Source organism: Engystomops pustulosus, chromosome 2, assembly GCF_040894005.1.
Source record: "Engystomops pustulosus chromosome 2, aEngPut4.maternal, whole genome shotgun sequence".
Lineage (NCBI taxonomy): Eukaryota > Metazoa > Chordata > Amphibia > Anura > Leptodactylidae > Engystomops > Engystomops pustulosus.
This window is the reverse complement of record NC_092412.1, coordinates 111,376,769-111,391,910: the sequence shown is the minus strand read 5'-3', so window position 1 is coordinate 111,391,910 and position 15,142 is coordinate 111,376,769. Positions and strand designations below refer to the sequence as shown.

The 15,142-nt window shown below is 46.2% G+C and overlaps 1 protein-coding gene across 7 annotated transcripts in view; it reads right to left on the bottom strand.

Moving 5' to 3' along the window:
* Positions 1-10,698: 10,698 nt before the first annotated feature.
* The window catches only part of SENP7 (SUMO specific peptidase 7), a 48,319-nt gene continuing 43,875 nt past the window's right edge, over positions 10,699-15,142 (bottom strand). For all 7 annotated transcript variants that reach the window (XM_072135966.1, XM_072135964.1, XM_072135965.1 and 4 more), the window contains 3 exons: positions 15,069-15,137; positions 12,240-12,390; positions 10,699-12,006 (listed from right to left, as the gene is read on the bottom strand). In XM_072135966.1, coding sequence (XP_071992067.1) covers positions 11,875-12,006; positions 12,240-12,390; positions 15,069-15,137 — 352 coding nt within the window. In that variant the 3' untranslated portion in view covers positions 10,699-11,874. The remainder of the gene's footprint in view (positions 12,007-12,239; positions 12,391-15,068; positions 15,138-15,142) is intronic.

Genomic DNA, 15,142 nt, shown 5'->3' with positions numbered 1-15,142 from the left:
CTGCCAGTCGAGTTAAGTCTTCCCTGTCACCTTGTAGAGTAATTCAGGGACCTTTAGTTAGGTTCCTGATAGCGGGCCATAGCCCGCAGGGATGTCACAGGGTGAGCTCGTCACCACTTACCTAGTCTGACAGCTAGCGCCAAGCCTGGTTGTGGTTGCGCAGTTGCTGGACAGGTTCTCACAGTATAAGGCTGGATTCACACGAACATTTTCCCGGTGGGCAGAAGCTGGGCGTCTGGTGCCATGGAGAGGAGGAGGAGTGATTCCTCCTCTCTCTAAAGCGATGCACAACGCATGATGCCATAACACAGGAAAAGATAGGGCATGCCCTATCGTTTCCAAATGTACTGCACCGTATCGCTCCGTGCGCCCATTGCCAGCCTATGAGAGATGTACATATGCCCCCCCCCCTACGGCATGTAAATGTAGCCTTATACAATTGGTTCAAGGTTCATCATTATATTTAGTATGCCTACATTGGAAAAATTAATGCTGGGGAATGTGCTGGGCATATGTTCACCTTTGGAGACCTCCGGAATAAGAGACAACATAATTAGAAAATACGTTTCCAACCCCTCACCTTGGTACAGGTGTGGCCCCGCCCCTCTGACATGACAAAGGGGCTGAATTAGGAAGATATTCAAAAAGAGCATGCCAGAATCTACTCAGGGTCCGACTCAGGATTCTTAGGTTCTCCTCCAATCTAAATAGTAAGAGGTCAAGTTTTTTATCCCTTTTTCTCTTTTGCTTCTATGTATGTCAGTTTATTTCATATTTTTTGTAACCTATAAGCATTGCACCTTTGCACATTAAATTGTTATTCAACAAAAGTTTATTCCTTGTGGCTCTATCCCTTCCTATACCCTTGGAGAGGTGAATTACCGCTAAGCTGTGTTACCCTGTCAGTGTCTGTGTGCTGTTACTTTGTGTTCTGCTGTAAGCAGACTGTGTCCAAGCGAACTGTAAGGTACCTAGAGGAGTGTGTATCTGAGTGTATGCATATGTCCCAGGGGTAAGCATAACGTAGACCATAATCAACAGGTGGTGGCAGTGAAAAGAATCGTAGCTGTATCAGTCAACAGGGTGGCTGTTTGCAGTTGCATTCCATAGGCAGAGTGTGGTTGTGCACCCCTGGGCTGTGTGTATGTAGCGTGAGATTCTGAGGTGGTTTTCCTTACAGACACTTTAGCAGGTTCCTTTATCTCTGAGCTGTCAGTGAAGGACAAGATAGAAAGCTGATTTACACAAACTGCATAATTAAGGAAGAAAGCGGGGTAAAAAAAGAACAACAAGAAAATATTTCTTTTAATTATATGAGAACATTTACTATTATCATCTGAACTATTCATTTATGTAATTGTGTCAAATGTTTAGCTACACTGAGTATTTATCTAGGCACAAAGTGAAATATTTTGGGTACAGCAAGATGGAGAGTTTTCTTCTTTCCTGGATCTATTTGTTGGAAAGACGGAATATATCAATGACAGGCAGAAATGTAGCAGCCACTATTGCTCATCCCCCCGTGCAGTCTTCTGTACCCACGAGGAGGGAGTGTATCCAGGATCCTTTTTTGATGTTACCTTCCTTTTTGCCGGACAGCATGTATTCCATATAGGGGAGCTCTTTATTTTCTACTTAAGAAGTAAAAAGCTGGATGTCTGATCGCTCTACATAACCAGCCCATTTGTTCAAGTCTACAAAATCTGATTTGCAAAGATTTTTGGTAATTTCAATTCTAGCAGTAATTTTTCCGTTACAAGTGCCACGTATGGTCTCTCCATATTATGAACATTCACTTTCAGCCAGCGATGAATTCTTAAATGAGTTGCTTAAATTAGAATTTAAACCACACACATTTTTAAGCATTTATTTTACAAACTATTACAACTTAAATTGCAGAAAGGAGAAAATGAGTGCAAAGTCTTTGTGGCATTTTCATAATGTATCTGGTATATTGTATTTGTTTATTGTAGGTCAAAGAGGTTTATATTGTCCTGTCAGCTAACGACATAAAATGTAAAATGAGGTTTAAAAGTAAAACCATAGATAATATAGTATGCATCATTTTTTATGTGAGCATTCATTACTTAGATTTTATATTTAACAAAAGAAACAGATTGCTACTTCGAATATATTTAGATGACAATAAAATCCAAAAAGCGGGATAAATAAGGGTATTCTAGCCACAGACATTAAGACTTTTTCACTCAATGATTGAGCACTAGAGATGAGCGAACATGCTCGTCCGAGCTTGATGCTCGGTCGAGCATTAGGGTACTCGAAACTGCTCGTTGCTCGGACGAATACTTCGCCCGCTCGAGAAAATGGCAGCTCCCGCCGTTTTGCTTTTTGGCGGCCAGAAACAGAGCCAATCACAAGCCAGGAGACTCTGCACTCCACCCAGCATGACGTGGTACCCTTACACGTCGATAGCAGTGGTTGGCTGGCCAGATCAGGTGACCCTGGGATAGACTAGCCGCTGCCCGCGCTGCTCGGATCATTCTGTGTCTGGATGGTCAGGGAAAGCGTTAGGGTGTTCTATTAGCTTACTGTTAGGCAGGAGTGATTCTCAAAGAACCCAACAGCCCTTCTTAGGGCTACAATAACGTTCTACTTTTTTTATTTTAATTTGCATCTAGTACCATTTTGTGAGGAATTAGCAGGGGGACTTGCTACCGTTGTGTTTAGCTCTTAGTGGCACACATATCCATAGCAAAGACCGAAGTGGGAAAATTTAGTAGGGGTTGGATTTCAATTAGGCACTAACTCAGTGTCATCTCATCTGGCATAGTAGTGTGCTTTGATACTTGGCTAGAAAATAGCCATAGGAGAATACAAAGAGCTTACTTACGCCTACAGTAGCGTTCTATATATTTGATTTCTGGTTGATCTGCTGGTGGCTGTACTTTCTGCAGTGCATGTACTAGCCAATTCTGAGCAATTTGTAGTGAGACTTGCGACCGCTGTGTTCTGCGCTTAGTGACGCACATATCCATAGCAAAGACCGAAGTGGGAAAATTTAGTAGGGGTTGGATTTCAATTAGGCACTAACTCAGTGTCATCTCATCTGGCATAGTAGTGTGCTTTGATACTTGGCTAGAAAATAGCCATAGGAGAATACAAAGAGCTTACTTACGCCTACAGTAGCGTTCTATATATTTGATTTCTGGTTGATCTGCTGGTGGCTGTACTTTCTGCAGTGCATGTACTAGCCAATTCTGAGCAATTTGTAGTGAGACTTGCGACCGCTGTGTTCTGCGCTTAGTGACGCACATATCCATAGCAAAGACCGAAGTGGGAAAATTTAGTAGGGGTTGGATTTCAATTAGGCACTAACTCAGTGTCATCTCATCTGGCATAGTAGTGTGCTTTGATACTTGGCTAGAAAATAGCCATAGCAATAGGATAGCATTGTTTGGTTTTAAAAACTCAAAAAAAAACAAAAAACACAAAAAAAAACAAAAAACACAAAAAAAAACAAAAAAAAGTTAAAAAAAAAATAAAGTTATAACTCTCATTTTAAAAATGTTTAACCCGAGGGCTAGGGGTAGAGGACGAGGGCGGGGACGTGGCCGTCCAACTACTGCAGGGGTCAGAGGCCGTGGTCCTGGGCGGGGTGAGACACCACCTGCTGATGAGGGAGCAGGGGAACGCCGCAGAGCTACACTCCCTAGGTTCATGTCTGAAGTTACTGGGACTCGTGGTAGAGCACTGTTGAGGCCAGAACAGTGCGAACAGGTGATGTCGTGGATTGCTGACAATGCTTCGAGCAATTTGTCCACCACCAGTCAGTCTTCCACGCAGTCCACCCATGTCACCGAAATCGCCACTCCTCCAGCTCCTGCACCTCAGCCTCCTCCCCCCCAGTCTGCCCCCTCCCAGGAAAATTTGGCATTTGAACCGGCATACTCTGAGGAACTGTTTTCTGGACCCTTCCCACAGTCACAAACCACTTGTCCGGTTGCTGCTGAGCAATTTTCCGATGCCCAGGTTTTCCACCAGTCACACTCTGTGGGTGATGATGACCTTCTTGACGTAGTGGAAGTGTGTAAAGAGGTGTCCGACGATGAGGAGACACGGTTGTCAGACAGTGGGGAAGTTGTTGTCAGGGCAGGAAGTCCGAGGGGGGAGCAGACTGAGGGATCGGAGGATGATGAGGTGACAGACCCAAGCTGGGTTGAGAGGCCGGGTGAACACAGTGCTTCTGAGACGGAGGAGAGTCCTCGACCAGAACAGGTTGGAAGAGGCAGTGGTGGGGCCAGACGGAGAGGCAGGGCCAGAGCTGGTGCATCAGCGCCAAATGTGTCAACTAGTGAAGCTCCCGTGGCGAGGGCTCTTGCGCCGAGGGCTAGATCTTCAGAAGTCTGGAGGTTCTTTAAGGAAACACCGGATGACCGACGGACTGTGGTGTGCAACATTTGCCAAACCAGGCTCAGCAGGGGTTCCACCACTACTAGCTTAACTACCACCAGTATGCGCAGGCATATGAATGCTAAACACCCCACTCAGTGGCAACAAGCCCGTTCACCTCCGGCCGTGCACACCACTGCTCCTTCCCCTGTGTCAGCTGCTAGTCAGCCCCCTGCCCAGGACCCTGCCACAAAAACCCCATCGTCGCCTCCACGATCCTCCACAGCATCCACCAGCGTTCAGCTCTCCATACCCCAGACGCTGGAGCGGAAACGCAAATATAGTGCAACCCACCCGCACGCCCAAGCCCTTAATGTGCACATCTCCAGATTGCTTAGCCTGGAGATGCTGCCCTATAGGCTAGTAGAGACCGAGGCCTTTCGCAACCTCATGGCGGCGGCCGCCCCTCGGTATTCGGTCCCCAGCCGCCACTACTTTTCCCGATGTGCCGTCCCAGCCCTGCACCAGCACGTGTCAGACAACATCATCCGTGCCCTGACCAACGCCGTTTCTGACAAGGTCCACCTGACCACGGACACGTGGACGAGTGCTGCCGGGCAGGGCCACTATATATCGCTGACGGCACATTGGGTTAACTTGGTGGAGGCTGGGACCGAGTCTGACCCTGGGGCTGCTCATATACTGCCGACGCCGAGGATTGCGGGGCCTACCTCGGTCCAGGTGTTTCAGGCCTACTATGCCTCCTCCTCCTCCCACCCCTCCTCCACCTCCTCCTCCGAACTACCATCCGTGGGCACGGCGCCATCAGTCGGTAGCTCTAGGCACAGCAGCAGTGCCGTCGCTAAGCGACAGCAGGCGGTGCTCAAACTGCTGAGCCTAGGCGACAAAAGGCACACCGCCCAAGAGCTATTACAGGGCATCACGGCGCAGACTGATCTGTGGCTGGCACCGCTGAACCTCAAGCCGGGAATGGTTGTGTGTGACAACGGCCGTAACCTGGTGGCGGCTCTGCAACTCGGCAGACTGACACATGTGCCATGCCTGGCCCATGTGTTAAATCTGATAGTTCAGCGTTTCCTCAAGACATACCCCAATCTGTCTGATTTGCTCACGAAGGTGCGCCGCATCTGTGCGCATTTCAGGAAGTCCAGCCCAGATGCTGCCACTCTCAGGGCAGCGCAGCGCCGCCTCCAACTGCCCGCTCACCGACTGTTGTGCGACGTGCCCACGAGGTGGAATTCAACACTGACCATGTTATCCAGAGTTTACCAGCAGCGCCGAGCGATTGTAGACTGCCAGATGTCAACTTCCACCAGAACTGGTAGTCAGGTCAGTCAGCTTCCTCAAGTCTACAATGAGGAGTGGACGTGGATGTCTGATATCTGTCAGGTGCTGAGTAACTTTGAGGAGTCAACACAGATGGTCAGTGGCGATGCCGCCATCATCAGCCTCACCATCCCGCTGCTTGGCCTGTTGAAAAACTCTCTGGTCAGCATGAAGTCGGAAGCTTTGCGCTCGTCACAAGAGACAGGGGAAGAATATTCCCTTGTTGATAGCCAAAGCACCCTCAGGTCTGTTTCTCAGCGCATATCGGAGGAGGTGGAGGTGGAGGAGGATGAGGAAAGGAGTGTGAGAATGCATGAATACCAGCAGGCCCTGGTGCACAAGCTGAAACAGTATTTCCCTTCTGACAGCGCTAGCGGCAGAGTGCGTAGTTCTGCGGGACAAGTAGCGAGGGAGAGTAGGCGAGCAGGCAGCTTGTCCAGCACTGGCAAGGGTACGCTTTACAAGGCTTTTGCCAGCTTTATGTCACCCCAGCAAGACACTGTCACCTGTCCCCAGTCTCGGCAGAGTAGGGCTGATCTTTACAGAAAGATGGTGAGGGAGTACGTAGCTGACCATACCATCGTCCTAAATGATCACACAGCTCCCTACAACTACTGGGTTTCAAAGCTGGACATGTGGCACGAACTGGTGCTGTACGCCTTGGAGGTTCTTGCCTGCCCTGCCGCTAGCGTCTTGTCCGAGCGGGTTTTCAGTGCAGCTGGTGGCATCATCACCGATAAGCGTACACGCCTGTCGACTGACAGCGCTGACAGGCTGACGCTTATTAAAATGAATAAAGGCTGGATTTCTCAGAATTTCCAATCTCCACCAGGTGAAGGAAGCTCAACCTGAATAATTGATCCACTCCTCCTCCTCCTCATTTTCCTCCTTCTCCTCCTCTTTGTACAGTAAAGCAGAGGAAAATGGCTATTTTTTGACAGGGCCCACTGGCTCTTGCTATAGTACTTCATGCATTTAATTTTTCTGGAGGGCCACCTACCCGGTCCTCTGTTTGAAACAATTTTTGTGAGTGCCACATACAGGCACTCAATCTATTCCATTTTACTGCAGGGCCACCTACCTGCTCCTCTGGTTTGAAACATTTTTGGGACTGCCACATACAGGCACTCAATCTATTCCATTTTTATGGAGGGCCACCTACCTGCTCCTCTGGTTTGAAAAATTTTTGGGACTGCCACATACAGGCACTCAATCTATTCCATTTTACTGCAGGGCCACCTACCTGCTCCTCTGGTTTGAAACATTTTTGGGACTGCCACATACAGGCACTCAATCTATTCCATTTTACTGGAGGGCCACCTACCTGCTCCTCTGGTTTGAAAAATTTTTGGGACTGCCACATACAGGCACTCAATCTATTCCATTTTACTGCAGGGCCACCTACCTGCTCCTCTGGTTTGAAACATTTTTGGGACTGCCACATACAGGCACTCAATCTATTCCATTTTACTGGAGGGCCACCTACCTGCTCCTCTGGTTTGAAAAATTTTTGGGACTGCCACATACAGGCACTCAATCTATTCCATTTTACTGCAGGGCCACCTACCTGCTCCTCTGGTTTGAAACATTTTTGGGACTGCCACATACAGGCACTCAATCTATTCCATTTTACTGGAGGGCCACCTACCTGCTCCTCTGGTTTGAAAAATTTTTGGGACTGCCACATACAGGCACTCAATCTATTCCATTTTACTGCAGGGCCACCTACCTGCTCCTCTGGTTTGAAACATTTTTGGGACTGCCACATACAGGCACTCAATCTATTCCATTTTACTGGAGGGCCACCTACCTGCTCCTCTGGTTTGAAAAATTTTTGGGACTGCCACATACAGGCACTCAATCTATTCCATTTTACTGCAGGGCCACCTACCTGCTCCTCTGGTTTGAAACATTTTTGGGACTGCCACATACAGGCACTCAATCTATTCCATTTTACTGCAGGGCCACCTACCTGCTCCTCTGGTTTGAAACATTTTTGGGACTGCCACATACAGGCACTCAATCTATTCCATTTTACTGGAGGGCCACCTACCTGCTCCTCTGGTTTGAAAAATTTTTGGGACTGCCACATACAGGCACTCAATCTATTCCATTTTACTGGAGGGCCACCTACCTGCTCCTCTGGTTTGAAAAATGTTTGGGACTGCCACATACAGGCACTATCCAAATTAAATTGTCTCCATAGCAGCCTCCACACGTTGTCTCCATTGCTACCTTCAAAAGTCGTCCATATAGCTGCCTCCATACATCGTCCCTTTATCAAACGAGGTGTGTCAGGCAGAAATTTGGGTTGTTTTCATGGATTCCACATCAAAGTTGTTAACTTTGTCGCCACCCTGCTGTGTTATCCACAAAATATACTGGCAAACTTTTACCATTTAGGGATATTATTTCAGCGCTTCTTGCGCATCTGTTTACATTCCCCTCACCCGGCATATCCTAAACTTATAAGAACGCTACTACACTTGATCTTATACAAAAGGTTCTTAGAAGTGCTGTTTGGGGAGTAGCCTAGAGACAGGGGCTTGGATTGGCGAAAGCTCGCCTGGCAGCGGAGCGCCAGCTCCATGCGCATCATGCGCTTCTTGCGCATCTGTTTACATTCCCCTCACCCGCCATATCCCAAACTTATAAGAACGCTACTACACTTAACTTGGTGCAGGCTGGGACCGAGTCTGACCCTGGGGCTGGTCATATACTGCCGACGCAGAGAATTGCGGGGCCTACCTCGGTCCAGGTCTCAAAGGCCTACTATACCTCCTCCCACCCCTCCTCCACCTCCGAATTACCATCCGTGGGCATGGCGCCATCAGTCGGTAGCTCTAGGCACAGCAGCAGTGCCGTCGCTAAGCGACAGCAGGCGGTGCTGAAACTGCTGAGCCTAGGCGATAAAAGGCACACCGCCCAAGAGCTATTACAGGGCATTCCACATCAAAGTTGTTAACTTTGTCGCCACCCTGCTGTGTAATCCACAAAATATACTTGCAAACTTTTACCATTTAGGGATATTATTTCAGCGCTTCTTGCGCATCTGTTTACATTCCCCTCACCCGCCATATCCTAAACTTATAAGAACGCTACTACACTTGATCTTATACAAAAGGTTCTTAGAAGTGCTGTTTGGGGAGTAGCCTAGAGACAGGGGCTTGGATTGGCGAAAGCTCGCCTGGCTGCAGAGCGCCAGCTCCATCCCAAGATCCAACTAACATAGTTGCAGCACCTTTAATCTACTACTAGTTCACTGCCTCCATAATAATAATAATAATAATCTTTATTTATATAGCGTCATCATATTCTGTAGCGCTTTACAAATCATAGGAAACAAATACAAATGTAATGTAACAGAGCACAACATTTGTATGGAACAACAGGAGTGAGGTCCCTGCTCGCCAGAGCTTACGGTTTATGAAGATGATGGGGTAACACGAGGTAAAAGAATATTTAATGGTCAAGCCATTCTTCTTAGGGAATAGAAAAAAATATAATAAATGGAATTGCTGTCGCTTGAACCACTCAGCCGTCATCTTATATACCAGGTCCAGGGTGAATGGGACTGCAGAGAAGTCTGGTGCCTGTTGGTTGCTGGATAACAGATGGGAGGACGACACAGGACGGGTTAGTAGAAGAGTTAAAACTTCATGCAGTTAATGAGTGTTATAGGCTTGCCTAAAGAAATGGGTTTTAAGAGCACGTTTGAAACTTTGGAGGTTAGGTATTAGTCTGATAGTCCGGGGCAGAGCATTCCATAGAATTGGTGCAGCTCTAGAGAAGTCTTGGAGACGCGAGTGGGAGGTCCGCACTAGGGTAGAGGTTAATCTAAGATCACTGGCGGATCTAAGAGCACGGGTTGGGCGATAGACTGAGATAAGAGAGGAGAGGTAGGGGGGTGCAGCATTATACAGAGCTTTATGGATGAGGGTTATTATTATTTTAAACTGTATTCGAAAGGAGACTGGCAGCCAGTGCAGCGACTGGCATGAACTGTAAGCATACATGGTCCCCTTATCAAACGAGCTGTGTCAGGCAGAATTTTGGGTTGTTTTCATGGCTTCCATGTTAACTTTGTCGCCACCCTGCTGTGTAATCCACAAAATATACTGGCAAACTTTTATCATGTACCGATATTATTTGAGCGCTTCTTGCTCACCTCCTTTGGTTCCTCTCTGCTACCCATTGATTGGAAGCCTGAGTCCATTTAGGGTATGTCGCCATGCCACTCTCTAGCCTGCCGCTGCTGCCGCTGCCTCTGCATGCCGTCCCCTATAGTGTCAGGGTCAATTATTGGATGTTTTAGATGCTATCTAGCTTCATTCTGTCACTCTGTCATGGCCATGCTGTTGCCCATAATTTTGGCATAATGGTGCGATTAGGCAGCCTCAGAGGCATCCATGCATGCTGCCCCTGCTGTTTCCTGTCCATTTCCGTGGTGTTTCCATCCTTTTCTGAGGTTCCCAGGTGTTTGGCCAAGCTTCCCTGTGCAGAGCCTTGGTCCCCTTGAAAAATGCTCGAGTCTCCCATTGACTTCAATGGGGTTCGTTATTCGAGACGAGCACTCGAGCATCGGGAAAAGTTCGTCTCGAATAACGAGTACCCGAGCATTTTAGTGTTCGCTCATCTCTAGTGAGCACTCAAAGGTGAGTATATCTGGCTCCATGATACTCTTATAAGCACAAGTCAAAGTGGTTTGCTGTAAGTTGAGTCTTAACATAAAGCAACTAGAAGTACTAGTTAATTAAAATTAATATGGATAATGGTGAGAAGTAATCTGTGTCTTTACCCGACTAGTAAAACAGTGGTTCTGAATAGGTAAAGAAAACGCCACATTACTCAGGGGGGCAGCTACAATTCTTCTGCATAGATAAACCTAAATCTCTGTTCCCTAAATCTCCATAGTTATTGGAACTGAATATTCTGTTCAGTAGTATAAAAGCTTTGTACAGATAAAGCAGTGGTAAGCACACACAGGCGATAAGCCAGATATTTAGGTTTAGCGAGTTTATTATTAATATTACCCTTTCTGTGGTACATTGGGAACATATTCATATATACATCTATTGGTGTCTGTCCATTAGGTTACCATAAACATACACACATTTATAGGGAAGAATAAATAGCAAAGCTGGAGAAGACATGAAATAAATATTGAATTTTTATGCATTTGTTATGAACTATGCTGACTATGAACTTTCTATTATGGAACTTTAGAAGAGAGGTTTTATAATTTGTGGGTCCTATGCATTACTTCCATTGCTGAACAATTCCATAACATAGAACTATACAGTGACACAAGAGGTATTAATCTCTTCACCTCTAAGACTATAATGGAATATTATTGAACAGTCGGTGCAACAAAAAATAAATACCCACAGAACTATTGATTTCTAACTGTAAGGGGTTGTCTGGGGTAAGGATATATATTTGGGGGTATAAAAATAACAAAGGACTTGCACTATTACCTCTCTGAAACTTCAGTCCAGCGATACATTGTCTTTCACTGCCAGTCTCTGTTTGTATACAGAGGTTCACAGGTGACATCATGTTGAGAGTGCACACACTCACTACATCCTACAACTGCTGCTGTAGCAGATGTGCAGCTAGCAATGCTGCATGACCACAGAGCCTCTGCTTACAAACAGAGGCCACTGGTGATGGGTGGTGCCACACAAGACCAGAGCGCCAGGAAGAGGGGGCGAGTATATGCTCTTTTTATTTTTATATCCCCTGGGATCCTATATAAAATAAACCAGAACAACTCCTGGTAAGCAAATGCCGTATATATCTATCTCCTTAGAGTTATGTAAAATTGTATTGATGAAAGCATCTTTAATAAAACATCATGAAATGATTGGATCACAAATATCCATATTGGTCACAGGCATCCAAATCTTCCTTGAGTGTCTTCCAACAGATAAATAATATGTTCACAGTAATGTATCCCATTCCAGGGATGAAAAATGTGAGTCTTATAGTGGATATCAACTTTTCATTTCCTTCATTTTCTATGTACTGGAAAAATGTTTAAAAAATAATGCAACACTTTCTGCATATAAAGTAGTTCTAACAATAAATTATTACAAGAGCATAAGGTTTATCATCAGTTCAGCCAATGATCCTATTGCTGTAACATCAGGTGTAGAATAAGGCAGAGGCATTTCCTTAGCTCTTCTTAGATTGCTGTACATTTAGCCGTAGAATCAGGTCTCTAATCTTATCCCTTTTATTCTTAACTAAACTTGCTGGAAACCAGTTTTCTAAATGCATTGGAGGATCAAAGCTGTCAATAGGTTTCTGTAGAAGAAGCAAGAGAATAAATTAAGATTTTGAAAAATTAACAATATCTTCTAAAACTACATCATGATAAGGAAGAGGTGCTGTAGAGCTCAGTGACGTTAGTACAGACAATGAGGAACAAGAAAACAAGAAAGCTCCAAATTCAAGTGTTGCAGACACTACTTGTTATTGTGGCAGTGTGGACAACACTCATTCAAGTAGCTTTATCTGTTGTACAGCACTGTACACACCTGAGCAAAGCTTTCCACATACTGTAACACATACAAGCCACAGTCTGTGCTGTTATTCTGCTTTGGAACCTTGGGATAAAAGTCTCTCATGCTGGACCTGCTAAATTCTCGAGGAGTTTTGCGTTTGACATCCCACTCAGCCTTTAAATACCTACAACAGAATGGAGAACAGTGAAAGTGAAAATTATCTGAAAAATCCTTTTAAATCGATATAAAACGTAAGCATATGTAATAAGTGCTACAAAATCCATGCCTATAATTAACAATGGAATTATAAGGACTATTTAAAAGGGGTATTCCAGAAATAAGCCTATTGTATATACTCGAGTATAAACCGACCTGAGTTTAAGGGGAGACCCCTAATTTTAAAAAACAAAACTGAAAAAACCTATTGACTCCACTATAAGCCGAGGGTGGGAAATGCATTGGTCACAGCCCCTGTAATATATAGCCTGCCAGCCCCTGTAGTATATAGCCTGCCGGCCCCCTGTAGTATACAGCCTGCCAGCCCCCTGTAGTATACAGCCTGCCAGCCCCCTGTAGTATACAGCCTGCCAGCCCCCTGTAGTATACAGCCTGCCAGCCCCCTGTAGTATACAGCCTGCCAGCCCCCTGTAGTATACAGCCTGCCAGCCCCTGTAGTATATAGCCTGCCAGCCCCTGTAGTATATAGCCTGCCAGCGCCTGTAGTATATAGCCTGCCAGCGCCTGTAGTATATAGCCTGCCAGCGCCTGTAGTATATAGCCTGCAGCCCCTGCCCCCCAGTATATAGTCAGCAGCCCCGGTCCCCCAGTAAATAGTCTGCCGCCCCTGCCCCCCAGTATATAGTCTGCCGACCATGCCCCCCAGTATATAGTCTGCCGACCATGCCCCCCAGTATATAGTCTGCCGCCCCTGCCCCCCAGTATATAATCTGCCGCCCCTGCCCCCCAGTATAGTCTGCCGCCCCTGCCCCCCAGTATATAGTCTGCAGCCCCTCCCCCCCAGTATATAGTCTGCAGCCCGTGCCCCCCCAGTATATAGTCTGCAGCCCGTGCCCCCCCAGTATACAGTCTGCAGCCCGAGACCCCCCAGTATACAGACTGCAGCCCGTGCCCCCCCAGTATACAGTCTGCAGCCTGAGACCCCCCAGTATACAGTCTGCAGCCCGTGACCCCCGTTATATGTACTGCAGCCCTGGCCCCCCCAGTATATAGCCTGCAGCCCCTGCCCCCCAGTATATAACCTGCAGCCCCTGCCCCCCCAGTATATAACCTGCAGCCCCTGCCCCCCCAGTATATAACCTGCAGCCCCTGCCCCCCCAGTATATAACCTGAAGCCCCTGCCCCCCAGTATATAACCTGAAGCCCCTGCCCCCCCAGTATATAGCCTGCAGCCCCTGCCCCCCCCCCAGTATATAGCCTGCCGCCCCTGCCCCCCCCCAGTATATAGCCTGCCGCCCCTGCCCCCCCCCCCCAGTATATAGTCTGCAGCCCCTGCCCCCCCCCCCTCAGTATATAGCCTGCCCCCAATATAATGCCTGTAGGAAAAAAAACAAAATATGTGTACTCATCTTCTGACACCCCCCCATTCCGGGCAGGTTCGCTTCTATACATACACGGAGCCATCGTGACATCAGCCATTCGCTGACATCATAGTTTATGCCGACGCACACATTAGAACGTCAGATTGCGGCTGATGTCACGTTGCCTTTCGACGGACCGCGCCGGGAGAGAGAATTGACTCAAGTATAAGCCAAGGTGAGGTTTTTCAGCACATTTTTTGTGCTGAAAAACTCAGCTTATACTCGAGTATATACGGTTAATCAATTCAAATGGATCATTAAAATCTAAGCTAATATGTAATCATTTGTTAATCAAAAAAACAGAAGATGGCCGCTGGTCACATGTCCCGCACCTGCCTGGGCAGGTCATGTGATCATTACTATGTTTGGCCATACTGGATGCACTGCAACCAGTGTTGTGGCAAGACGTCATCTCAGTAAGGCAATGTGCAGTAATGGCAGCTGCACACATCATTACTATGGTAACAGAGCAGTAGTATATATGTGTAGATGTATACATACTTTAGTGGAATAATTTAATAAGGCTTTATACAGTCATGAGAAAAAGTGCATGTGTCATTATTATTTAACAAAATCTAGGCTGAAATGCAGAAGCAATGTCTGAAAAATTAAGCACACTCTTACTGGCTCCATAGGAATTAAAAGATTAAGTCAGGTGCTGCTAATTAAATGCCCTTAGTTGATCATCGGAAAGTGTGACCACCTCTATAAATTCATAAGTTTTGACAGTTTGGCTGATCTGGATAATTGAAGAATGTTTTAGCACAATGTTAAGACACTCTGTATGATCTGAGAAAGACTAGTCACAAGTGGAAAATGATCAAGACAGTTTATAATCTTCCCAGGATTGGATGTCCCAGCATTTACATTGTAATGAAAAGCTCAGAAAAAATGGCAAAATATGAAAGAACTACATCTCAGACTGTAATGTTCAAAATGACAGAATTATGACTGAAGTCTTTCATTAGATGTGCTGCCATTTAAAAGCATTTTTTGACTTTGGAAACACTTGGGAAGATGTATAAATCGGTCTACCCCAGAATACTGCAGTATTTGCCCCTGAAATGTCACAGTTATTGAAGGTTTTAGACCATTGTAGGCAGTTTTCCGTCTTGTCTGAAAAAGGGGCGTGCCCTTTGTAAAAAGCAGCCTAGTCTTGCAGGAAGTAACCTCTGCACCAACAAATTCAGTCTGTGTGGCAGAAATTCAATAATGGGAAACTAGACCAACTGATAGGAAAACAAAAGGTATTCAAGTCACTTACTCCCGTAAAACTTTTACAGTAGCTTGTGCAGATCCGGTTTTCAGAGAATCGAAGATCAGTAGACATGGCCTGAA